This window comes from Cornus florida, unplaced genomic scaffold (genome assembly GCF_030987335.1).
Source record: "Cornus florida cultivar Cherokee Brave unplaced genomic scaffold, ASM3098733v1 CherokeeBrave_3.0.0_Hap2_Chr11, whole genome shotgun sequence".
Taxonomy (NCBI): domain Eukaryota; kingdom Viridiplantae; phylum Streptophyta; class Magnoliopsida; order Cornales; family Cornaceae; genus Cornus; species Cornus florida.
Genome location: NW_026775581.1, coordinates 74,325,103 through 74,352,220, shown reverse-complemented (window position 1 = coordinate 74,352,220; position 27,118 = coordinate 74,325,103). Strand labels below are relative to the sequence as shown.

General features: G+C 39.1%; 3 protein-coding genes across 3 annotated transcripts; 2 read left to right on the top strand and 1 right to left on the bottom strand.

Annotated features, from left to right (window-relative positions):
• Positions 1-6,167: 6,167 nt before the first annotated feature.
• On the top strand, positions 6,168-7,846 carry LOC132286609 (hydroquinone glucosyltransferase-like). The gene has a single exon (XM_059788970.1). The coding sequence runs from the start codon at positions 6,239-6,241 to the stop codon at positions 7,667-7,669; it is 1,431 nt and encodes a 476-aa protein (XP_059644953.1). The 5' UTR covers positions 6,168-6,238; the 3' UTR covers positions 7,670-7,846.
• Positions 7,847-11,285: 3,439 nt separating this feature from the next.
• On the top strand, positions 11,286-12,915 carry LOC132285025 (hydroquinone glucosyltransferase-like). The gene has a single exon (XM_059787184.1). The coding sequence runs from the start codon at positions 11,367-11,369 to the stop codon at positions 12,795-12,797; it is 1,431 nt and encodes a 476-aa protein (XP_059643167.1). The 5' UTR covers positions 11,286-11,366; the 3' UTR covers positions 12,798-12,915.
• An 11,575-nt stretch (positions 12,916-24,490) lies between these two features.
• LOC132281303 (uncharacterized) lies at positions 24,491-26,454 on the bottom strand. The gene is made up of 2 exons (XM_059783019.1): positions 25,495-26,454; positions 24,491-25,453 (listed from the first exon to the last, which is right to left on the bottom strand). Exons 1-2 carry the CDS (start codon positions 26,452-26,454, stop codon positions 24,491-24,493), a joined length of 1,923 nt encoding a protein of 640 aa, XP_059639002.1.
• Positions 26,455-27,118: the final 664 nt, after the last annotated feature.

The window sequence follows — 27,118 nt, the reverse complement described above, 5'->3', positions numbered from 1 at the left end:
TTTTGTTATGTATACATGGATATATATATATTTATAAAGAAAGAATAGGCTGCCTGGAGTAAAAATATTGTTGTAGCGCACAATTCATTTTCGAGAACAATGTCTTTAGTGATTTGAAGGTTCAATCACATTTGAGGGGTCTTTGAAGGCCAGTTTGGAAATGTCATAACTATGCTTTACAATTACTTGATGTAACTTGATGTAGACACCTATAGGCTTGCAGTTTTTGAGCCGTGTGAAACCTAACAAACAGTATTAGGGTCATGACTTTGCTGTAGATGATAAATTAAACTTCATGTGCACCTCTTTAGCCAATTCAATCACTGTTTGAAATGTTGATAAATAACATTGATACATGGGACATCATGATATTTTATCATTTTATTTTATATATATATTTTTTTTTAACAGAAAATGTCAGTTCAGAGGGCAAGCTCTAGTAGAAAACATGTATGTATCCTCATTTGATGCCAATGAGATGAATTAAGATGATCTATCCATAGAAGATATGCGAAAATGATAAACACACAACAAAGGCGGTATATATGGTAGCATAAACAATATATAAGTACAGGCTGTATATTATATGCGAGTGTATATATAAATCCATACATATAAAGGCGCTCAAGTGATACAACTTGTATCAAGCGATTTGTCACAACAAATAAGTGAAGGCGAGCTTCGAGCAAAATATTTGAAGAATTGGTCATAACTCTTGCTTAGATACTTAGGTAGTAGCACATGAGCAGAAATATTTGTGTGAATTTAATGTAGGCTCTTAAATAAACGATAGCACAATAGAGCTCTAAATCATGCCAAGGTGATATATATGCATCAAACTGATAGAGATGAATAAAAACTGCATGCCAAGCTAAAAGCGTATCAATATGTGTAAAATTACAAAGAGATAATGATAAGTGAGCTTAGAACAAAATCACCAATATGAAGCCGTGATTGAAATTGTGAGTCCGTACTAGTCATCTGAATCCATCAACTCTGTGTTAATTTCCCCAGCAGAGTCGCCAAATTGTAAGGATTCGTTTTCGTAACACAATAAAATACATATAAATAGTGATATCATACATAAATATGAGGGATCCAGACAACATAATAGAATCCGAGGTGGACTGAGAGAGGTGGAAGCACAGGCAAACTCGAGAGAGAGAGAGAGAAAGTGAAGATGGCAATGTAGTAGCACACCATTAACTCCCTTGATGAAGGTTATTTAATCCTCACCCTTTTTTTTTCTACCTCTTGCTTAGTCTTGGATCACCTCCTTATATAGGCCAAGTGAGAGGTTGGGTGATGTCAGATGATATCACATGTGGGGCCCATTAACATTATAAAATAAAGTTAATTAAGATGGGTCCAAAATGTATGGGAGTCAAAATGGTATCTCTCCTCTATGAGTCAGGTCGAGTGTCAATTCGACGAGCCCTAAACTTCATCCACCAAACCAAGAAGTGAGATATATTCAACACCTACAAACATCAAGATAAAAATAATAATAATAATAATAATAATGATAAATCAAACTACTAGCTAGTGGGGGCAATAGTGGAATTTTTCTATAATTCCAATGGTGGCAGTATTAAAATTTTATAAATATGTAATTCAAATATAGAAAAAAATAATAATAAAAAAAATATATAATAAAAAAAATAGTAATATAATACTAAAAAAAAAATTTTAAGTGGGAACCTTGCATCGGTTCATGCTAGGAGGAAAGTAGGGATGCAACTCGGGAGGATTCGGCAGGTTAAAGGGTTCAACTTGAGATATAAAATCATCAAAACTCTTGTTAAATATAAAAGAGTGTATAAAACTTTGTATTGTATTGATGTGTAAAATATAAGAATAAGTATGGGTTTATATAGGAGACATAATGTGTGGAGGGCAAGTAAACCTAAACCCTATATGGTAGACCTATACATGGCAACAATAGATTATAGGATATATTCTAACAACCCCCTCAAAGTCAATGTGGGTTATATGAAGGCATCTTGAGTTTGAAGACAATCCTTTCATCCTAATGTAGCTGACGTACGCTGATGCTAACGTGGTTGATGACATGACAACTGGAGTGGCAGGTGGCTTGGCATTATTACTGGCACCTTTGCTGTATGGCAAATGATGTGGCAGGTGATATGGCAGGTGACGTGGCACAACTACTGACACCGTTGCAGAATGTGTCTGACATTGCACCAATGCATGTCAGGTAACATAGGGTGGATCTGTGAAAATCTTAGAGGTAGGTGCGGAGTGTGAATAAGTTAACGTTGCCATCCTCGGAGGTAACTAGTATAACTGATGGGTGATGAATTTGTGAAGATTCACCACGTTAAAGGCGCATGTAAGCATATGATGACCACTGATGGTGCGTGGTGGCGCGGTGACAGAGCTAATTTGACACGTTGAGGTGCGGAATTACCGCTGGTGCACATGAAACCTCATGGAAGAGTGGGGTCTGAGGCGTATGGTAACGCAGTTGGAGTGCGAAAACGTGAGGATTGGGCTAATGGTGCCATCCCTGGCGGTGACTACGATAAACTGATAAACTGCTTACAAAAGCTCTGATACCATGTTAGAAATAAAGAGGCAGAAAATATTATATTGTATTGATGTGATAATACATAGAGGTTTATATAGAAGATGACATGTGTGGAAGGCAAGTAAACCTAAACCTTATATGGTAAACCTATACATGATAACAATATATTGTAGAATATATTCTAACAACTCTAACTCAACCCAACCATCAACTCGAGTCCAACCCATTCTTAATTTTTTAAGCTCAGATTGAATTCGGGCATCCAACTTGGGTTACTATCTGGGGATATTCTCCCGTGTAAGTTCAAGATATTGGCATAACTTAATAACAAATTGATGAAAAGCTAATAAGTTCAATATGACATTGCATAATCAATAACGAAAGAGAAAGAGAGAAGAAAGGAAGACTAAGGTGAGATGAGAGATCTAACTTAGGATAACCATCCTGGAAATTGATGGATAGTTTCAAAAGATTTGATACAGTGTATTGCATATCTGTTACAACCAAGTGAACCACTAAATAACCAATCATATGCAACCAACACAAAAATGGTTATCTATACATATATATAATATTACATATATATAAGTATGGCTGCAAATGAATCAAGCGATTTGAGCTTTAGGTTGTTCGAGCTTGGCTCGCCTAGGCCAGAAAGGTGCTCGGGCTCGGCTCGGTTCGGCTTAGCATGGCAATTTCTTGATAAACTCGGCTTAACCTCGAGTGTGTATATATACACACAAATCAATTAACTATTTTCGAAGGCAAAGCCTTCATCTCTTTCAAAATAGATTTTGTGATGTTGTGGCCAGAATTTGGTGCTAGGTCACGTTGTGATTCAATGACCTGTTAGATGAGCTTTGTGTAGGCCCAAGCCATTAAAGCTCTGAGGGTTCGAGGGCTTGGAGCCAAGGAAAATTTTTGATCTGTTTTTGCTCATGGGTCGTGGACCCTGATTAGTACTCTCTTGTAGCCCGATATATAAGAGCGTTTAGGGTTTGAAATTGGTTATGAAAGAGACACTAAAATTCGTACATAATAAAGAATGAGAGGCTGAAACTTGTAATCTGCGATTTTATACATAGTGAAAAATTTTACAGGATCTTCACCGTGAAGTAGGCTTTGCCGAATTACGTATAAATCTTTACGTTTTTTGTGTGGTGTGTTTATTTTTCTGTCGTGTTATCGTAATTGTTATTTGGTTTGCTGCATTTGTCGTAACAGATTTCATGTTCACAAATCTCCTCTAATCTTCGTCATTTCGTTCCCCAACTTCAAATTTCAACCATAAATCTCCGATTCATCACTTATCAGGTGGAATATATATAGAGAAAGGGAGCTAATCTAGATGTGGACAGTGGAGTCAAAGGATCCGTTGCAGAGGCTATTGGAGTTGCAAAAACATCGTGGCTAGCTTCGGCTGTATATATCTATGGCGATGATTAAGAATTTTTTTTTTTCTTCTAGCTTTTCATTGGCAAGAAAGTCACACACACCCACTTTACCTCTAATAGAACTTGAACCCTCGACCTTCTTTTTTAGAAGGTGAAAAAGTACCACTGGATCACAACTTTTGCTAGTAATGGTAAGGAGTTTTCAAAATCATGGGTCATATATTTAAAGAGTATAAGTATATAAGATGTATATGAACTATTTGTATTCTTATTATTGGGTCAAGTATATTGGGTCTCATATGTATTTACAAAATAACTATTTAATGGAATTCAAATCTAGACCTTAAAATGACTACGCGAGCCTCGTATGTATTTAAAAAATAACTATTTAATGGGATTCAAATCTGAATCTTATAATCACTACACTGGGCCTCATATATACAATGGGCTGAATATCATATAGAAACCTATTGTAGATTTTATAATCAAACTCAACGTTGTTTAAGTTCGACTCAATTATCAAATCAGCCTGGGAATGTATTTAAGCTCGGATCGTTTACTTAATGAATGAGCTCAAGTTGAGCTTTTAATAAGCCGAACCCGAGTTGTTTATGAATAACTCGGTTTATTTGCAGCCCTATATATTGGGTTCATTATTCGAGTTCGTTGAATTCTATAATTCGAGACAAGTTCGGGTTGCGCTTCAGGTTGACTGACACAATAACCCAAGCTTGGTCCGATGAAATCAAATTGATACTTTTAACCAAAGTCCGAACCAAATTGCAATTTACGTAGCCCTAAGTTTGAAATTTTTTAATTGGGCTCGGATTGGTTCGGTTTAGGCTAGCTAGCCCGAATAGCACCCCTGGAGGAAAGATATGTAGATGTTTATTGCATCAAGGTAGGGCCCATTTGGTTTCCTCTTTTGGCTGGAATATCATTATCCTTTTATAAAAAAAGTGGACCTAAGGACTGACATAAGTTACTTCTGTAGAACAGTGCAACTAGGGATGGCAACGAGGCAGTTTGGGGCCGGGAATGCCAACCCCACCCCCATCCCCGTTTAGTATAGCTCTCACATTCCTGTCCCAAAACCATTTATTAAACGAGGCGAGGGCGGAGAATGGCGGGTTTAGGAGAGTTTTGTAATTGTATTACGAATTTAATGAATGTAAATAATAATAATAATATATTCAACCATGGTGATAGTTTCTTCTCTCTTACACGGATAAGATTAATATTCAAAGATTTAATATTATTGTAGAAATATCAAAATAATACATAAAAGTTCTCAAATAAAAATAATATAGATGAAAATCGAACTCTTTCCTTTCATTTTGAAATTAGAGGACATGCCACTAGGCCATGTCATGGCAGTAATTTTCTATATTTGTAGTGTCTTTACCAACAATATTCACTTTTCTTTTTCTTTTTTTCGGAAATCAAAGTAATGTTTTTATTTATTTATTTATTTCATTGACAACCACACCCACTTTGAAGCAATGTATTAATGTGGAACTGTGAGTATATATATTTACAATGTTTTATATGGGCCTATAGATGCAATATAATTGAATAGTCCCAGCAAAAGCAAGCCCATAACCATTAGTAGCCCGAAACAAAAAGGTCCAAAAGACTTTGACAGAAGCAAACAAGCTTTCAAAGAAGTGGCCATTGAGAAAAAGTACATCACACTCGAATCCGGTTGTGAAACCAATCGATTGCATGCCTGGTGGTTGAGGCATAGAAGAAAGATAAGAGGTCCCATTCCAATTGAACTTGCTTTGAAAAGTTCATTCTCTTCTTAGGGAGGCTTCAACATTGGGGAATGCATCTTCTCCGATAATTTTTCAAACAAATAAACACCATCTAAAGACTCTCACTCTGTATGTGTGTGTATGTATACATCCGTCCTATAATAGTTGTCAATTTAGAAAATTTTGACTTACTACCACATTTTATTTTTGAATTATTTAATATCATTTTTAGTCATATTCATTTAATATACTTATATACTAGAGATCTATATGGGTAACTTTAATTTACAAAAATTGTAAATCAAAATTTTTAAAGTTCACTAATATGAAACCGAAGAAGTATACATATGACTAGCCCCAATGCACCAAACTTCCTATTGGGGAGTCTAAGAATGGTCCACATTAGTCATTCAAAACACAATGATGAGCCCAGCGTGTAAACCACTCAACAAATTAATAGACATATCTCTCTAATTCATTATGTAAAGCCCATCTCCTCACACCAAACCTATAACATTTTAACACCTAAGTGCACCATGGAAACTACCCAATTACAAACACCACACATGGCTATTTTACCCACACCTGGGATGGGTCACCTGATCCCACTCGCTGAGTTCGCCAAACGACTCGTCCTCCACCATAACTTTTCCGTCACCTTCATCTTTCCTACTGATGGTTCGTCAATGGAACCCCAAAAGGCCATTCTTGAATCCCTACCCAACTCCATAAACTCCATCTTTCTTCCACCGGTTAGCTTCGACGACCTCCCCGAGGACGCAAAAGCCGAGAATCGGATAGTACTCAGCGTGACTCGGTCACTCCCGGCTCTCCGCGACACGTTGAAGGCCTTAACCGAGTCAACTCATCTATCTGCTCTGGTGGTTGATCTTTTTGGCATTCCCACCTTTGATGTGGCTAGAGAATTCAGTGTCCCACCCTACATTTTCTTCTCTACAACAGCTATGGTATTGATGTTATTCCTCTATTTACCCAGGCTTGATGAGACCTTGGATTGCGAGTGCAGAGATCTACCTGAACCGGTGAAATTACCCGGGTGCGTTCCGGTTCACAGGGTTGACTTGCCTGACCCGGTTCAAGATAGAAAGTGTGATGTCTATAAAAATTGTCTTTTTTCAGCCAAACAGTATCTTAGGGCTCATGGAATAGTGATTAATAGCTTCTTGGACTTGGAACCGGGCGCTTTTAAAGCTTTGAAGGAAAATAATTGGCCGGGTTCACCCCCGGTTTACCCTGTTGGACCGCTGGTTCAGACCGGTTCAGCAAGTGGGGTTAGTGGTTTAGAGTGTTTGAGTTGGTTAAATGAGCAGCCACTTGGGTCTGTCCTATATGTTTCTTTTGGTAGTGGAGGGACGCTGTCCCATGAGCAGCTCAAAGAATTGGCTTTGGGATTGGAAATGAGTGGGCAAAGATTTTTATGGGTTGTTAGGAGTCCACACGAAAAAGTGGCAAATGCCAATTACTTTAGTGTCCAAAGTAGTATGAATATGAACCCCTTTGATTTTTTACCAGAAGGGTTCATGGACAGAACCAAAGGGTTGGGACTGGTGGTGGACTCATGGGCTCCTCAGATTGAAGTCCTGAGCCATGGGTCCACTGGAGGATTTGTGACTCATTGTGGATGGAACTCGGCCCTAGAGGGTATAGTCCATAGTGTGCCGTTAATTGCATGGCCACTGTACGCAGAGCAAAGGATGAATGTGGTATTATTGACTGAGGATCTGAAGGTTGCATTAAGGGTCAAGGTGAACGAAAATGGCATTGTGGGAAGGGAAGCGATTTCGGAATATGTGAAGGGGCTCATTGTAGGAGAAGATGGGAAGTTTCTTCAAAATAGGATGAGAGATCTAAAAGATGCAGCTGCAAATGCTTTGAGACAAGATGGGTCATCTTCAAAGTCACTAGCAGAGTTGGCTCAGATATGGAGGGACAAGAAAAGCAAATAAAATAATGCAGCTTAATTCATTTAATTTTCAGTGTCATATCACTAAATGTGTATCTAATAACATATGATGAGTGATGGATAATTCATTAAGGGCTTATTTGATATGCATTTTGTTTTTGCATTTTTATTTTAACTCTTTATTGTATGGCGTTTTGAATATTAATCGAAAGCATATTTGGTAATATTTATTTATTGCAAAATTTTTTGAAGCAAAAAATATAAAAAGGACAATGTTTCAGTCGTGCCCCATCAATCAATACAGATTGTGTCATGCACACTAACATGTCCTATTAAGAGGTTGACACCTCTTTTAAATTTAGAAAAATACAAAACATGAGTTATATCCATTTTTTATAGTTAAACCCGACATATCTATTTTTTTTTTTACTCAACTTTGAATGTTATTTTTAATTAACTGATCATGTAAAATTGTATTTTCTACTTTTCTTTATTTTTAATTTTCTTAAGATAGAAAATTATCCTTAAAAAAATTAAACTAACCATTTCTATTTTTCCCTTTTTAAAATTCACTTCAACTGTTTTGTATGCATGCTATATATGAAAGTTATTCATTTTTTCACTAAATTCTACGGTTTCTATCTTATTTTTATTTCCTACCTACCTTTTTCTGTAAATAAAAATGAAAGCAAAAGGAACAGAACAGAAATAATTGTCCTCGTTTTTTAAAGCGAAAAAAACTTAAAATTTGAACAAAATCTCTTACTCGATGAGCCATTTGAAAGAGAAAACAATTACACGCCAGACAAATATAATATTTTAACAAACCTGTTTTAAGAAAATGAATCAATCCTTAAGACCAAATCGAAATCGAAATCCAATCTGAAGCGAAGTGGTGGAGGACACAATGAGAATATTAGGTTTGGAATGATTGGCGGCTAAGGAAAAAGAAATATGCAGATAAAGATACACAGATGGGAGCAAAGAGAGGAAAAAAAATAGATCTGTCAGGTTTAACTCTAAAAAATAGGCATAACCCATGTTTTGTATTTTTTTAAGTTTAAAAGAGGTGTCAACCTCTTATTGGGATACGTTAGTGTGCATGACACAATCTGTCTTGATGGGGCAGGACTCAAGTATTTTCCATATAAAAATATGTTTGATAAAAAGTATTGCAAGTTAAAAAAATATAATGACTAGTTATAGTGCGGAATCATGTAAAAACACCAAATTAGTGTTTCGAATTTTGACCATTATCTACAAAACGTTTGGCACTGTAGACTAAACACATTTTTTTCACTATTTACTGCTATAATTCCTGACAAAAACAAAAACAAAAACAAAAAGACTTAAACCAAAACGCATACCAAACAAGCACCAAGTGAATAGACTTTAGTTTCATGTAATAGGGGTAGGCCTAAAATTGGCAACCATATGCAATGGACTTCTATGTTTAGTGTTCCTTCTACACAGATTGTCTACTCAATTAACAGTGAATTAAGGTCATGGCCTCATCAATTAGGAATTGGAGAAAGATCCTATTAAGTATCTTGGAGCCCCACTGGTAATCTCCTTTTTTAGCACTTATTTATTTTGAGTAGCTCCTTCTGGCCAGTTGTAGTTGGTTGTTTTATGCTTGCTGGCTTCTTGTTTGTGTTGCTTTGTTTTTGCCTTTGCTTGGCTACGGCCTAACCTTGTATTGTTTTGTTCTCCTCAAGAAAGCTTAATTACTTAAAAAACAAATATCAAACAAACACCTTCTAAACACTCCCACTCTTACGTGTATGTATATGTAGGATTACCTCAATGCACGAGATTCTCAGTTGTTATGAAAAAACAAAAAGAAATGTTGTTCATTGATTTGAGACCCACCCTCACTCTGCACATATATGTATATATATTTGTTAGACAGAGCAGTTGTATATATAGTATTGATGTATGAGATGTGAGATATTACATAAAGGTCCTATATATAGGAAAAGATTTTGGGATAGGTGAGTGATGAACAAATAACCTATACATACTAATATGGTAGGTGTACTTATATATGGTAATTTGTAATATGCAATAAACCTAGATGGTAGGTAAATGGATAAACTTGTAATCTAACCACATCTGCTGCTTTTGAGGAGGATAAAAGTGGAAGCTTAGCTGGTTGATGGATTGTGTTCTTAGAAGTTTAAAGTTGGTTATAGATGTACCATGTTTGGTGTTGATCTTTTTCCAAGGGCTCACTGTAAATTCTTCAATCTTATATACAAGCTTACCTTTAAAAAAAAAAACAGTCCGGCCCCCTCAAACTCAAGGTAAGTATGAACCAACTTGAGATTGAAGGCAAGATCATAAAATTTGATGAAATTTTGGTGGAGATAGGTTTTTACCCGTGATGATGATGGAGGCACGATTAACAGTTGACATGGCACTATTGCTGGCACCGCTGCTGACTGTGTCTGACATGACAATTGATGTAGGGTGGGTGAGTGATGAACAAATAACCTTTATATACTAATATGGTAGGTGTACTCATGTAATTTGTAATATTCAATAAACCTATATGGTAGGTAAATAGGTAAACTTGTAATATAACAGTCCCCTCAAACTCAAGGTAAGTATGAACTCAACTTGAGATTAAAGGTAAGATCATGAAAGTTGATGGAATTTTGGTGGAGATGGGTTTTCACTCATGATGATGATGGAGACACAATCAAGGACGGATCCAGGAATTTGTGTAAGGGGGGCAATAGTGTGATTTTTTTGTAATTTCATAAGTATATAGCTCAAAAAGGAAAAATCAGTAGTATTAATGCTAAAAAAAAAAAAAAAAAAAAAAGAAGTCATTGGGGCCAATTGCCCCCTGGATGTATGCTAGATCCGTCTCTGGGCACAATTAACATGTAACGTGGTACTACTGCTGGCACCGCTACTGATTGTGTCTGACATGGCAACTGACGTGGCAGGTGACATGGTACCGCTGCTGGCTGTGTCGATATGGCAACTGTCGTGGCAGGTGATGCACTACTACTAGCACCACTGTTGATGTGTCTTGGAGGCTGATTGGGCAGCCAAATACGACTTTTTGCTGATTATGGAGGACTTGAGACTAAAGGTTGAGATGCGAAAGTATAAGTTTGAAACATGATTTGCCGGTTTATCGTCGCCACCAAGGATGGGGCTAATGGTACTATCCCCGACGGTGACTACGATAAATTAATAAATTGTTTATCAAATATCGAAAGTCTCTGATATCATATTAAATATAAGAGATAGAGCAATTATATATTGTATTGATGTATGAGATGTGAGATATTATATAAAGGTTTTATATATAGGAAAATGTTTGGGGTAAGTAAGTGATATTGAACAAGTAATCTATTGGTGTACTTATGTATGGTAATTTGTAATATGCAATAAATCTAGATGGTAGGTAAATGAATAAATTTATAATCTAACAATATTGACATTACATCATATATTAGTCCATACCTTCGTCAAACCTTAAACATTCATTATTCAAAATATAGGTAATTAATAAATAATATTCGCATTAAACCACCATTAAAGTAATTCAAGTATATTTTTATTAAAATATTCCCAACACAACATTAATATTCAAAACATAATGATCAGCATCTCTCTCATTCATTGTGTGCGTGTGTGTGTGTGTGTATATATATATATATATACATATATATAAAGATTGGGTAGAGCCTATTCCTCACATATTAACAACTAAGTGCGCCATGGAAGCTACCCAATTACAAACACCCCACATAGCTATTTTACCCTCACCAGGGATGAGTCACCTCATCCCACTCACTGCGTTCGCCAAACGACTCGTTCTCCACCATAACTTTTCCGTCACCTTCATCTTCTTCCCCACCGATGGTTCACCAATGGAACCCCTAAAAGCCATTCTTGAAACCCTACCCAAGTCCATACACACCATCTTCCTTCCACCGGTTAGCTTCGACGACCTCCCTGAGGACCTAAATGTCGAAACTCGTATAGCCGTCAGCGTGACTCGATCACTCCCGGTTCTCCGCGAAACGTTGAAGGCCTTAACCGAGTCAACTCATCTATCTGCTCTGGTGGTTGATATATTTGGCATTGCCACCTTTGATGTGGCCAAAGAATTCAATGTCCCACCCTACATTTTCTTCCCTATGTCAGCAATGGCATTATTGTTCATCTTCAATTTACCCAAGCTTGATGAGACTTTTGATTGCGAGTACAGAGATCTACCCGAACCGGTGAAATTACCCGGGTGCGTTCCGGTTCACGGGGTTGACTTGCCTGACCTGGTTCAAGATAGAAAGAGTGATGTCTACAAAAATTGTCTATTCAGAACCAAACAGTATAACAAGGCACATGGAATAATGATTAATAGCTTCTTGGACTTGGAACCGGGTGCTTTTAAAGCTTTGAAAGAAGATTATAGACCGGGTTCACCACCGATTTACCATGTTGGACCGCTGGTTCAGACCGGTTCAACAAGTGGGGTCAGTGGTTTAGAGTGCTTGAGTTGGTTAAATGAACAGCCACTAGGGTCTGTCTTATATGTTTCTTTTGGTAGTGGAGGGACACTGTCCCATGAGCAGCTCAAAGAATTGGCTCTGGGATTGGAAATGAGTGGGCAAAGATTTTTATGGGTCATTAGGAGTCCACATGAAAAAGTTGCAAATGCCAATTACTTTAATGTCCAAAGTAGTATGAATATGAACCCCTTTGATTTTTTACCAAAGGGGTTCATGGACAGGACCAAAGGGTTGGGATTGGTGGTGGACTCGTGGGCTTCTCAGATTGAAGTCCTAAGCCACGGGTCCACTGGAGGGTTCGTGACCCATTGTGGATGGAACTCAACACTAGAGAGTATAATTTATGGTGTGCCCTTAATTGCATGGCCACTCTACGCAGAGCAAAAGATGAACACGGTATTACTGACTGAAGATCTGAAAGTTGCGTTAAAGGTCAAGGTGAACGAAAATGGCATTGTGGAAAGGAAAGTGATTTCGGAATATGTCAAGGGGCTTATTGTAGGAGAAGAAGGGAAGTTGCTTCAAAATAGGATGAGAGATCTAAAGGATGCAGCTGCAAAGGTTTTGAGTCGAGATGGATCGTCTTCGAAGTCACTAGCAGGGTTGACTCATATATGGAGAAACAAAAGCAAATAAAAATAATGCAGCTTGATTAATTTAATTTAATTTAATTTATAATGTCTCTTTCCTTTAATTTTCAGTGTCCTAACCCGAAATTTGTACGTCACTACACGTGACGAGTATGATTGATAATATAGTGCATAACTAGGGTTTAGTCTCATGTAATAAAGGGAGGCCTAAAATTGGCAACTAAATGGACTGCACTTTATGTTTAGTGTTCCTTCTACACAGTTTGCCTACCAAATTAATTAATTAATAGGGCTAAAATCTAAAAACTCCCTTGTTATTTACAAAAATTATCTATTAACCCCCTCAAGTATAGAAACTATCATAATACCCCTCAATGTTTTTTAAAATATATCATATCGCCCCTTCTCGTTAGTTGACCGTCTAAAATTAACGTCTTCTTAACCCGTGACCGTCACGTTATCATATACCCCAATATAATGACGAATTACCCTTGAACAGAAGGAAATGACGAAATTACCCTTCTATTTTTTTATCTTCTTCTTCTGTTTCGTTATTTTTTGTTTTTTTCTTATCTTCTTCTTCTCTGTCGTTGCACTGGTGTGAGAAATACTCCATAGAAGATCTCAGGTATCTTCCCTTCTTCTCTTCTTCTCCCTTTTCTTCATCTTTTATCTCTCTTCTCTTCTTCGTGTCTGTCGTTTAAGTGGTGTGAGGATTCTCCATAGCAGCTGTAACAGAACCCTAATTGATCTATTGAATTCTCCAACTGATGATTTGAAGCCCTAATCGATCTATTGAAGTTCCCAATTGATTATTTGAAGCCCTAAATCGCAGCCATTGTGTGCCCTATTTGAAGCCCTAAACCACAATCAGCCGAAGCCCAAATGTCTTCTTCCACCACACAATCTGTTAATCGGCTGGACGGCGATCTGCGACGACGAGACATGCGTGCCGGCAATCGTGCAGAGACTGATGAAGGCATCGACTACGGCGACGGAGCATGGGATTGTGGTGCTTTAGAGCTATGTTATGTGTCCCGCAATCGGATGGCGCACAAGGCGGTGATTTTCAAAATCGATATCTTTTCTAATTGCCATTTTAGAACTATAAGAGATGGGATTCAAAACAGAACCTAATTCATAGAGTATTTTGGTTGAATTGATATGCAAAGAAAGAAGGTTATTGCATGCGTTTGAACTGCTCGATGAGTTAGCTACAATATAATTGCGAATATGTATATAATTACTATAATTATGTATATAATTCCTATATTTATATAATTACTATAATTATTATAATTATATAATTATAATTATATATATATTTATACTCACCTGCTATATATGCACACTAATGGTGCTCTTCGGCACTATTATGGTAATGATGGAATGCCTATTGTACATATATATATATATATATATATATATATATATATATATATATCATGGACAAAGGGGTGTAAAAAAAAAAAAAAAAAGTTTGCCAATGCCAAATGACGTCGTTCATGAACCCTACAAAGGACATAACTTTCATTTTAAAAAGAACACATTTAACTTTTAAATAAATATTAATATACTATCAAAGGCATTTTTGTATTTCGCAAGCACTTAACGGTTCTGTAACGGAATGGGGGCAATGTGATAGTTTATGTTATATCAGGGGGGTTTTTTAATACTCGAGGGGGTTAGTAGATATTTTCAATAAACAACAGGGGGTTTTCAGATTTTAGCCCTCGTTAATACGGGAGGTCATGGCCTCATCAATTACGCATTTTGATGGCACAAATTTGATTTAGATCAACGCTTCATTTGTTTTGACGAAAAATATTTGTTTAAAAAAAGGTTTTTTTTTGTCAGGTAAAACATTCTTTTATTTTTACTTTATCGGTGATTAGCAAAGGTATAGGTCGAGTTTATCTAATGGGCGTGTAAAATAACTTGTTGAAAATTGACAGGTAAGTTATTTTCATTAAGTTTTACCTCAGAATAACCTAAAACTCGAAAGTATTGATTGGTCTGTTCTGAATAATAAGATTATGAAGCATTATGACAATGATGTCTAGTTAGTTATGTAGCATGGACACGGATACGACACGACACAAATACGCGACATTTCAAATTTTAAAAAATTAGGACATGGGAACGACTTGGACACAGTTATATATAAATATAAATTTTTATTTATATACATGTATTGAGTAATATAATTATAAAACTTTAATTCATTTCTAATTTTTGTACTAAGAGTTGTAATAACTTTATACTATTGTATGTCCAATTATTCCACTACTTTGTTGTAATAGTGTTTTTACTTTAAATGAATAAATATCATTTAATGCTTTACTTGTAATAATGTTTGTAATGCCAATTTTTCTTAAAGAAAAAGTTGAACACTTTAGAATGTGTTCATATTATTTTAAAGATTATTGGGTAGGCTTATGTTAGAAATGTTTGAAAGTGTCAGCTTAAGTATCCAAGAAATGTCAGGGAAGAATCGAAAAAGTGTCCAAAATAATAAATAATTTTTTTTATATATAGACACGTATTCAAGGAGTGTCCGACGAATATCGGTGAGTGACACGAATACGACACGAGTACGGCATCTTCGTAAAAGTGTATGTGCTTCATAACTAGTTTGAAAAAGTGTCCATACTTCAGGCGCGAATCCTCTGATGTTATTATCCCTACGGCCTACTGCCTTGAGGCCTTGGTTTAGCCACGTCTTTTGCATTTTTAATATATGAGTGAGCTCCATTATAACCATAGAAAATGGCTTTTTTCGTTATTGATCCTTCCTTCTGTTAACTTATACGGAGTGAACTTTTTATTGAAATAATAATAATAATAATAAGAAGAAAAAAAAAAAGTTAATGAGTCATCATCACAAATTTGACCCTAAACAAAACAAAAATTCAAAGAGTCATCAACCAAAACAAAAAGCCAAAGAGGAGCTCTGCCCAAAGAACCCTAAATTCAAGCAAGGGTTTCAAATAGAGAACAACAGAACCTTGAGATAGGATTTTAGGGAAAAAGGTCCAATTTCGCAATAAGATTACAGTGTATATTGTTCAAATCTTTGTTTGTTGTATCAACTTCACCAACCACAAACCCTAAATTCAAGCAAGGGTTTTGAACCGAGAGCAACAAAACCATAAAGCAAGATTTTAGGAAAAAAAAAAGGTCAATTTAATTTGCAACAAGATTACAGGTGAGTCCCTTCTAGTATTGTCTATGTTTAATTTCATATTCAAATGTTGAGGAAAAGGATTTCCTTCATCTAGGTATTTTGATTGCACCCTAAACATAATTCTGGAAATTTATTTTTTTTTTTTTATTTTATTATTATTTTTTTTTTTTTTTTTTGCACCGGAACTTTGATTATGGACCACACACAATAATACCCAAATAGTGAATATTGAAATTTGACATTTGACATTTTCTCCAAAAGTTTATTTTCTAATTGTTATAAAGTTGGATTCTACACTACCAAATGCCTACTTTAAATGGGTATTTGCACCCTTGTCCCTAAAGTTGCACTTCACTTTGTCAATGCCAACTTGGATACCCCTCCCTCCCCCTCTCTCTCTCACATACAACATCTGAAAGAATACAAGAAGTGCATTCAAGTTTTGGCCATATTAAGGCGCCAATTTGCCCCTTTTTCAACTTTTTTCAAATTTTTCTTTTTTTTTTATTTTTTTTTTATTTATAGTTGGCAAGTTGGAGTTAATTTCACTGTTTCATTACTTGTCTTTTTTATTGTGCCAGGCCAAACAAAGTAACTCACTGTAGGGGATCGGGAATTCACTTCAGAGGATTCGCGCCCCTATCTATTCTATGTTTCATATTTATTTTTTAGCTGCTAAGTCACATTCTCATTTCTTATTTATTGTTCAATTGCCCTATGCAGGTGCAAAATTTCGCTCAACCAATAATGATTGAGAAAAATAAAACAACTCACTCAAAAACAATAAGAATAAATAAGAACAGTGTATAGAGAAGCGTAGAATTGCTTGATTCTTTTATTGAAGGTCTGGGCCTCTATTTATACACAAAAGATCGATTGAATTATGGTAGGACTCGCATTATTTGTCCTCCAATTCTTTCCCTACAGAAATTCTTTACAAATAGAGCTCATTCCTTTGTATAATTTTCCTTGTGTAGTAGTTTATTTCTTTGCTGTATCCTTCTTCTAATAGGACTAATTTCTTTTCAATGGATTTGGGCCATAAGTAACCTGATCCATGTGACATTGTTAATGGGCTGGATCTCTTGTTTCGGGCTTGAGCATTGCTACAGAGATCAATTAGCTGCAACCTTGGGCTAGTGCTTTATGATTTTGGGCTACCAACGAGCTTGGACTAGGCTTTGAGCAGGATGGACCTCTGACATTTGTGATGGATATTTATATTGCGATGACGTGTACAGTTCTCATTGGAGGGAGATTTTTCCCTCCACACTTTGCCCCCAATTCCTCTTTAATTGGATTACGGCTCTTAATTAAAGGGGAATTGAGGTTGTGCAGTTGCCACTTTCGCACGAGGCGTTTCCATTTGTGTCTATTGTTATTCTGACTCAAGGACTTCTTCAAGACTTGCTTTTGTTCTCACTGCGCTCATTTTGTCCCTCGCATTCTTCACATTCTCATATCTCCAGGTTAGTTCTTCTTTTCCTTCTTTCAATCTTACATTATGAGTACTTTGACTACTCCTGAACATATAGAAATCGCGGATTCTGAGTCCACGCCTTCGTGTTCCCCTAATCTCATTAGAGTTCCTCCTCCTAGGGTTTCGAACTTCCTTAAGTCTGTAAATGACTCGGTTAATCAGCCGAATGTTTCCCCAATCCAAGCTGAGACATCTACTTCTGGGTCGAACGGTATTTTTACTAAGGAATAAAGAAATGCAATTTTATCTGTTCGTCGTATTAAGTTTTCCATTGAATCTGTAATGGAAGATTTTGAGATCCCGAGGGGGTAGAAATCGTAGAATACCCCAAAGGTGCCGATTTTTGTGCCGGCGAAGGTGTAGGAGAAGACGAGTTGCTCCTCTCTGTTGGGCATCTCAACGTTCTTAGATTCCCCCTTCACCCTTTTTTCCATTTAGTTTTTAACAAATTAGGGATTGCACCCCTACAAGTAAACCCTAACTTCCTTCGAATAATCTCGGCACTCCTAATTCGCTGATGGCTGGAGAGTCTTGACCTGACTCTGGCTGACTTGCTGATCACTTACACTATTTCCAAGCATGGAACTGAACCTAGTCGCTTCTATTTTACCTCTCCTTTGCACCAGAGGATATGTACAGACCTCCCTACTTCTGAAAAGAAGTGGAAAGAGAGGATGATAATTGTTAAAGGGGGATGGGCCGTACCTCAATCGAGCAAACTCCCAATCCCACACAAGTTCGGGAAGTTAGGTATAGAACATCCCCCCTCTCTTCATGAAGATTGTTTTGGCTGTTTCCCATGTCGAGTCTTATTCTTTCGGTATATTTATGAGTTTCTTGGTGTTTTTCAGTGACATTCCCCTCCTCTGCTACCAAGAAGAGGCTTTCCTTTCTTGAAGAGCAGGTTTGGAAAGAGCCTCCTTCTGTTGAGGATTTGCTTACCTCTGCAAACCTTAAAGCAATTGCTTCCAGAGCCGTAGCTGCAGATCTCATGGACCTCTCATTTCCATCTTTCGATAGCTTCCCCATAACTGAGGAAGAAAAACAAAGGGCTGAAGCTTTAAAGAGAAAAGCTGCAGAGAGTGCCCCATTGACTATATTGCGCTCAAATGAACAGGATAAGGAGATTGATGAAATTCCTCTGCACAAGAAGGCGAGGTTGACTTCTTCTTCAACCACGAAATCCAAGAGTGCTTCCAACCCAAAAAGTAAAGGAAAGAAGGCTGAAAAGACTGATCCTGAAGAAGAGGTCAGAGCTTACGTCCTGGCTGAGGCTGGGGCACCTTGGACTCCTTCCTTCTCGAGGGCTGACAAATCAGTCCTCCATACCAGTGATTCTATGATCACTGATCCATCTGCGGCGCTGGCTGTTGCTCGGGGAATGTGGCTCCCCAAAGATGAAGAGATTATTGGTAGGATGGGATTGAAGCAGCTACTCCCTTCTGCCCCTGTTCGAGCCATAGAGGTTTGCTCCTCCCTTCTCCTTCCATTTTCGTAATCATCTCGCCAATTTTCTTATATCGTTATTGTTATTATCTGATGATGCAGGGCCTGTATCACACCATAGCTCTTTGTGCCACTGCTGAGGCTCAGTCTCTCTCCCTTCAGAAGCTGGAGAAGGATCTCAGCAATTCTGAGAAGAAGGCATCTCCTACCATTGCGAACGCACAAATTGCATACAAAGCCAGGGATGTTTATAAGAAACGTCTGGCTGTTTCGGACATGAAAGTGGAGTTACTGGAGGCTGAGGTTCAGCGTTTGAACGATGCCCTTAGCACCTGCATCATTGCAGGGAGGCAAATGCAGGGGCGTTACTCAAGTTTAGTGCGCTTGTCTAGCGCCAAGGTCTACAGGTCCGGCTTTAACCAAGGTTCAAGCGAGAAAACAACAGATCCCGAAGCTTTTGATGCTCATATGGGGGTGTCTTCCCCTATGATGAGGGTCCGAAGGCTCAAGAAGCTGAAATGCTCTTTGCCGAGATGGTGAAGGCTCATCCTAAAGTCCCTCCGGCTCCTAGTGCACAAACTCCTGCCGTTGCTTCTGGCCCTTCAATTCCTCCAACTTCGAGTCCAACTGTGGTGGACGCTTTTGAATCTGCTCCGTTTGATCTGAAGAGGAAGTAGGATCATGTAACCTCGTTTTTTTTTTTTTTTTTGTAATGAAACAATTTTTGGAATGACATAACTATGTTTCTTAGGCTATAACGCCTTAATTTTGCTTCGACTGAATATTCTTGAATGCCTTTAATATTGCACACACTTTGTTGAATGTGAACATTTTAAGGAAAGTACCCTGCTTGATTTGTTATAGTCCGAAGCAAAAATAAATGAGATGTAAAGAAGGAATCTCCTTTGACAGTTTACCTGATATCGGAGGATTGTTTTTCCCTTTCGTGATTTAACCTTTAAGGGACCCTTCTTGAAATGGATTTGTGTGAAGTAAATATGTATATACTTGTTTCTTCTTGTATTTTTTCAATGTGGGACAACCTTGTGGCTCATACTACTGAGCTTAGAGCCAGTGAGTATGACCTCTACAAGACATTTGTCCCAGGTAATTTAAAGCCTGAGATAATTGACTCCTCGGCACTGATCCTGAGGGGAAGTTTTGTTGAACCGGACACTTAGGGTCCGTAGCGAATGACTCCTCGGCGCTGAGCCTGAGGGGAAATTTTGCTGAACCGGACACTTAGGGTCCTTAGCGAATGAATTACTCCCCGGCGCTGAGCCTGAGGGGAGGCGTGCTAAGCCGGACACTCAGGGTCCGTAACGAATGAATTACTCCCCGGCGCTGAACCTGAAGGAAGGCGTGCTGAGCCGGACACTTAGGGTCTGTAATGAATGAATTACTCCACGACGCTGAGCCTGAGGGGCAATTTTGCTGAATTGGACACTTAGGGTCCGTAGCGAATGAATTACTCCCCGACGCTGAGCCTGAGGGGAAATTTTGTTAGACCGGACACTTAGGGTCCGTAGCGAATGAATTATTCCCCGGCGCTGAGCCTAAGGGGAAATTTTGCTGGACCGAACACTTAGGGTCCGTAACGAGTGAGTTACTCCCCGGCGCTGAGCCTGAGGGGAGGCGTGCTGAGCCGGACACTTAGGGTCCGAAGCGAATGACTCCTCGGTGCTGAGCTTGAGGAAAAGTTAGCTGAACCATTCGTATATATATTCATTTTATTTTTTTTATTTTTTATTTTTAGAATAACTTGTTATGAGGCCGAAGACTCAAAAATGATAGGAGGCCAAGAAAGCGAGTAACAGTGGCTGGGAAGTTTCCTATTCGTTTTTTGGGGACTTTCTTCTACTGAGACTCTTTTCTTAGCGGCTAGACGTAGTGGATTATGTATATATCAACTACATCCCTTTTCTACTCTTATTCGATGTGGGATAGAAAGCTTTAAATAAAAAGATTCATTGTGAAGAATACATCTTGATACCTTGGTTTTGGCATTGCTTCTTGGCATAAAAATTGCATAATGCATCTTAGCATATAAAAATTGCATGAAAATCGCATAATTGTAGGGTAGGGTACTAGTATGGCCCCCATTTTTATGGAAAGAAATAAATGAAGCACAATGGCTTCCCACATCGAATATGATAGAAATAACATAAAGAAATAAATTGGTTGACTGTGAGCATAAACAGCCTTATTTGTGAAGAAATTCTTGTAAAATTGACTAACTTATCTAATGGTAGTACCTTTTAAGGTGTATCGCATTCCAAGGACGCACAATGGAACGCTCGTCAGCTTCGGCTAAATGGTATGCTCCCTTCCCCACTACTTCGGTAACCCTATAGGGTCCGATCCAATTAGGTTCCAGTTTCTTTATATGAGCTGTCTCTTGCTTCAAAACCTAATCACCTACCACAAAGCTCCTGAACCTGACGCGTTTGTTATAGCTGCTGCGCAACTGTTGCTGATATGAAGCAAGCCTAATTGTTGCAACATCCTTCTTCTCGTCCAGGAGATCGAGGCTGTGTTCAAGCTGCTGCCCATTGTATCCATCAAGTAACAAGAATGTCCGAAGGGTAGGAACTGCTGCCTCGGTTGGGATCACAGCTTCGGAACCATAGGCCATGGCAAATGGACTTTCCCCCGTGGGCCGCCATGGAGTGGTTCGATACGCCCAAAGCACCTGAGGGAGATTCTCGTACCATTTTGTTTTGAGTTTTTCCAACTTCTTCTTTAAACAACTAAAAATGGTTCGATTAGTTATTTCAGCCTGTCCAATCCCTTGTGGATGACTGACTGCAGCTAGCTTTTGTACAATTCCATGTTCAGCGAAGAATTTTCTTCTACTCTTATTGTCGAGGTTCTTACCATTGTCCATCATAATGACTTTAGTACCCCAAACTGACAAATGATGTTGTTCCAAAAGAAACTTTTTACCTACTCATGGGTCACACTTGAATAAGCCTCAGCTTCCACCCATTTTGTGAAGTAGTCTGTAGCTAGTAGCACGTATTCCTTTTGTTCCACGGTCTTGGGTAAAAAGCCTACCATATCAATCCTCCATTATGCGAATGGCCATGGATTCGCTATTGCGTGTGAATCTTCGGCAGGTTGATGCTTCATTGGACTGTAGCGCTGACATTTATCACATCGCCGGGCGTACTCTTCAGCATTCCGAGACAAGTATGGCAAGAAGTAGCCTTGAGTTCGAACCTTATGTGCGAGGGATCTGCCTCCAGAGTGGTTGCCGCAATCTCCGTCATGAATCTGCTTCAATACCACAAGAGCCTCAGTAGGGCTTAAACATTTCAGGTAAGGACCTGAAAATGACATCCGGTACAACTGGTTGTTGATGATGGCATATTTAACTACGGTGAGTCTGAGCTTCTGCGCCTCAGTTTTTTGGTTTGGAAAAGTCCCATGCTTGAGGTAGGCTTCTAATAGATCAATCCAGCATGGGTCTCGGGGAATGACTGGAATCACCATTACCTCTTGTTGAGGGTTGATGTTAGGTTCGTCCAGGATGTCAATTGGCACAATTCGAGTCAGATCTTTATTTGAGGATGACGCTGTTGTGGCCAATTGATTTGCTTCATCATTCTCAACATGAGGTACCTGGTGGAATTCAACTTGATCGAATCCTCCTGTAACATTCTCCACAGCTTCTTTGTAGGCTTTCATCATTTCCTCTTTGGGGTGAAACTGACCTGTCACTTGATTTATAACAAGTTGTGAGTCACTAAAAACTTTTAAACACCGTACCTGAAGGCTGCTGGCCAATCGAAGACCAGCAAATAACGCCTCGTATTTGGCCTCATTGTTAGTAGTAGGGAAATTCAAACAAATTGACTGCTACAATTTGGTGCCTTCGGGTGTTGATACAGCAACCCCAACTCCTGCCCCTGTTTGATTCGAGGAACCATCAACCCGAAGCTCCCACTATGGTTCAGGGAGTTTTGGTTCTTCGGGAGTGTCCTCGTATTCTAGGAGAAAATCTGCTAAGGCTTGTCCCTTGTGTGATACCTTCGGTTCATAGGTTATATCAAACGAATTGAGCTCGATGGCCCATTTGGTAATTCTTCCAGATAAATCCGGCTTAGAAAGTATACCCTGTATAAGGTAGTTGGTGAGTACCACAATGCTATGAGATTCGAAGTAATGCCGAAGCTTCCTCTTTGCATAAAGGCTAGGATGATTTTCTCTGCTTTGCTATACCGTGTCTTTGCGTCTGTCATTGTCTTACTTGTGTAGAAAATTGGTATTGATTCTTTCCTTCCTCTCTAATTAGCACTGCGCTTGTCGCTATGCTAAAAATTGCTAAATACATAATAAGAACTTCTTCAGGTTTTGGAGCAGATAGAATTGGAGGTTCGGCCATATATCGTTTCAATTGGTTGAGGGCCACTTACTGCTGTGGTCCCCATATATTGCACTTATCTGATAATCGAGATATAAACCGGCTGAGAGTTGCGATCCGACCGGTAAGAACTTACACCTCCCTACGAGTTTTTAGTTCCTGATTCTGCATGAGGGTCTTAGCCTAAGCTGGGCTTACCTTTTTCCCTCTCTTATTCACTATATGGCTAAGGAATTGACCTGATGATACTGTAAAGGAGCATTTGGAAGGATTCAGTTTCATGTTGTACTTCTTCAAAGTATTGAAAACTTCCTGGAGGTGCTTCGGATGGTCTTCCTTCTTCACACTTTTGACCACTATGTCATTTATGTATGCTTCAACCGTCTTCCCTAACAAATTGTCAAAGAACTTGTTAACAAGACGTTGATAAGTGGCCCCGGCATTCTTCAGCCCGAAGGGCATGACCCTATAACAATAAGTGCCCTTTTTCTACAATGAAAGCAATTTTTTCCTCATCTTCTGGATTCATAGGAATCTGATTATATCCTGAGTACGCATCGAGGAATGTAAGTCTCTCGTAACCCGTAGTGCCATCAACCATTTGATCTATCTTCTGCAAATGAAGCTATCTTTAGGGCAGGCTTTGTTAAGGTTGGTATAGTCTATGCAAACCCTCCACTTCCCATTCTTCTTTTGGATGACCACCACGTTTGACAGCCATTGGGGATATTGCACCTCTCGGATGAAATCTGTTTGCAACAACTTGTTCACTTCTTCAGCTATAATGCGATTGCGTTCAGGGGCAAACCTTCGGTGTTTCTGCTTAACCAGTTTGAACTCCGGATCCACCTTCAGGCTATGGCAGGAGACTAAAGGATCGATCCCTACCATGTCCGAATGATCCTATGCAAAAGCATCTGCATTGCTCCGAATGACATCAATTAATGCTTCCTTTTCTTCAGATGTGGAAGAAGAGCCTAAATAAGTGATCTTTTGGAGGTCGCCGAGGATAACTTCTATGGCTTTGAGGATCTCCTCGGTAGGCTTCGCAGCTTCTTCTTCCTCCTCTACCTTAAGATACTTGGGCAGAGGGCTCTGTAATTGTTATTTGGGTATACTTCTGGGAGCCATGCCTGGTTGAGGCTATCTAGACACCTTCTTTGCTTCAGCCTGTATCAGCATATAGCATTCTTTCACAGTGACTTGATCGCCCCATAGATTAATTACCTCTTTTCCGTCCGGAGATAAGCACCGCATCACCTAATGAAGGGTGGACGGAACTCCTTTCATTCGGTGTATCCAGCCTCTTCCCATGATGAGATTATAGGAAGGGTGGATCTCTGTTAAAACAAAGTTCTCCTTCAAAGTCCTCTTCGCTGCAGTTACGGATAAGTCTATTACCCCAAGGGGATCTACTCTTGTGCCATCGAACCCCATCAATGGGCTGGAGGTAGGTCGAATAGATGATGACAGGATCTTTAGCTGCTCAAATACCGCCTTTGTGATAATGTTGGCACTACTTCCTGGGTCTATTAAAACCCTCTTGATCATGCAATTCACCACTAAAAGACTGATGACCAATGGATCCTCGCGGGGGAGTTGAACTCTGGATAGGTCGCCATCGCCGAATCCAATACTGATGTTGCCTGAAACGATAGCATTAACAGAGGATATCTTCCTGAGCTTATGGGTTGCCCTCAATCTGGATCTGTATACCTCCTCAGACTCTTGATCATCTTCAGATCTGCCATGTATTGCATGAATGACCTTTACTTGAGTACCTTCTACCTTGCGAGGATAGACCTCGCGGGGCTTCACATACTCCTTCGTCATGAGGTAATCTGCCAACTCACCTCTGGCTATCATATTTTCCACTTGTCGCCTAAGGGATCTGCAATCATTGGTTGAATGCCCGTAATCTCGATGATAAGCGCAATGCTTGCTTTTGTCCCTCTGCTCCAGGGTTTGCTTCATTGGCTGTGGGGCTGTGAACCTCATCTTATTCTCTTGGAAGAGCAGAGCCAAGGTAGTTTGGAGAGGTGTAAACCCTTCCTCTATCCTTTGCCTCTTCTCAGGTGCCTGGGTGATCGGCGTTGAGGTGCGCTGGCTTTTTTGGATTTTTGAATTTAGAATTCTCTCCCGAGGCTTGTTCTCCACTGTCACAAGGGTGGCGTGATACGCTCGGTGGGCTACATTTTCCTCGAGCCGGATGTAGATCTGGACCTAGCATTGAGAGTCTGCATGTCGGGAGGAAAATATCTGACCAAAGAAGGATGAAACTTCGTCCCCTGAATCATTGCAAGTTTAAATGTTTCTATAGCAGTCGCGGGATGACAGTCTACTATTTCCGAGGCTTCCATGTTGAATCTAGATGAGAAATTCTGCAGTGTTTCTCCTTTCTTTTGCCTTACGGTGAAGAGGCTAGCAATACTCTTCTTTTGCTTCTTATTTCCGCAGTATTGTTCTAGGAACATGGTGCACAGAGTTACGTAATCCGGGATGGACTTGTGTGGCCTATTCCTGAACCACTCTAGTGCTGCTCCTGTCAAACTGGTAGGAAAAACTCTACACATCCAAAGGTCATTACTGTCATCCAAAGCCATCTTTTGGGCGTAATGATTCAGGTGCCGAGAAGGATCTCCCGTACCGTCAAACTGAGTAAAAGAAGGCATGATAAATTTCTTGGGCCTCTCAACCATATACACATCGTCAGTGAAAAGAGTCTTCACCAGGGAGTTTTTGTGCTCTTTGGCCATCTCAGCGGGTGTCTGAATCTTCAGGAGTCTTTTCTCATCAAAGGCATCCTGAACACCTGCACCATCTAGAATATCATTGGACCATACTGTGAGCTTATGGCTAGACACGGCTTGCTCGTCCTGCGTGCGACGAGGGAAGTTGTCTGAAGCGACTGCCTTGGATCTTGCCCTCTGCTGTTTCTGAACCTCATTTGGCTGAGCCTCATTAGGTCGTGCCCCATTAGGTTGAGGCCCGTTACCTAGAGGAATATTCTGATTAGGAGGTGCTGTCGTATCACCTGGTGGTGGCGGTGGTGCCAACTGAGCCATCGCCATTTTCAAAGTGTTATTCTGCTGTTGAAGCAAAGCGATCTGAGCTACGCTAACTTCGTTTGCTTGACGAAGTATGTCAAACTGGTGTAGAAACTCTTCACGCATCTTCTGCATCAACTCCGTCTGTTGATCTGTTGAAGATCCTCCGTTCGACATTCCAGATGGTAGTAGCAGGATTCACTTGAAACAAGAGTGAGAATATATTTGCACACTATTCCCATAGACGGTGCCAAAGTGTAGGTGCAAAATTTCGCTCAACCAATAATGATTGAGAAAAATAAAACAACTCATTCAAAAACAATAAAAATAAATAAGAACAGTGTATAAAGAAGCGTAGAATTGCTTGATTCTTTTATTAGAGGTCTGGGCCTCTATTTATACATAAAAAATCGTTGAATTATAGTAGGACTCGCATTGCTTGTCCTCCAATTCTTTCCCTACAGAAATTCTTTACAAATAGAGCTCCTTCCTTTGTATAATTTTCCTTGTGTAGTAGTTTCTTTCTTTGTTGTATCCTTCTTCTAATAGGACTAATTTCCTTTCAATGGATTTGGGCCATAAGTAATCTTATCCATGTGACATTGTTAACGGGTTGGATCTCTTGTTTCGGGCTTCAGCATTGCTACAAAGATCAATTCACTACGACCTTAGGCTAGTGCCTTATGATTTTAGGCTACCAACGAGCTTGGAATGGGCTTTGAGCAGGATAAGCCTCTAACATTTTTGATGGGTATTTATATTGCGATGACGTGTACAAATCTCATTAGAGGGAGATTTTTCCCTCCACACCCTGGCTTTTCATCTTTTGGGCATCAAACCA

What these genes read in the sequence shown, in the direction of transcription:
- LOC132285025 (XM_059787184.1), top strand. Translation starts at nt 11,367, where the DNA reads ATGGAAGCTACCCAATTACAAACACCCCACATAGCTATTTTACCCTCA.
- LOC132286609 (XM_059788970.1), top strand. Translation starts at nt 6,239, where the DNA reads ATGGAAACTACCCAATTACAAACACCACACATGGCTATTTTACCCACA.
- LOC132281303 (XM_059783019.1), bottom strand. Translation starts at nt 26,454, where the DNA reads ATGTCGAACGGAGGATCTTCAACAGATCAACAGACGGAGTTGATGCAG. An exon ending in CGAAGTTTCATCCTTCTTTG is followed by an intron (nt 25,454 to 25,494) that starts GTCAGATATTTT and finishes TCTCAATGCTAG; the next exon opens with GTCCAGATCTACATCCGGCT.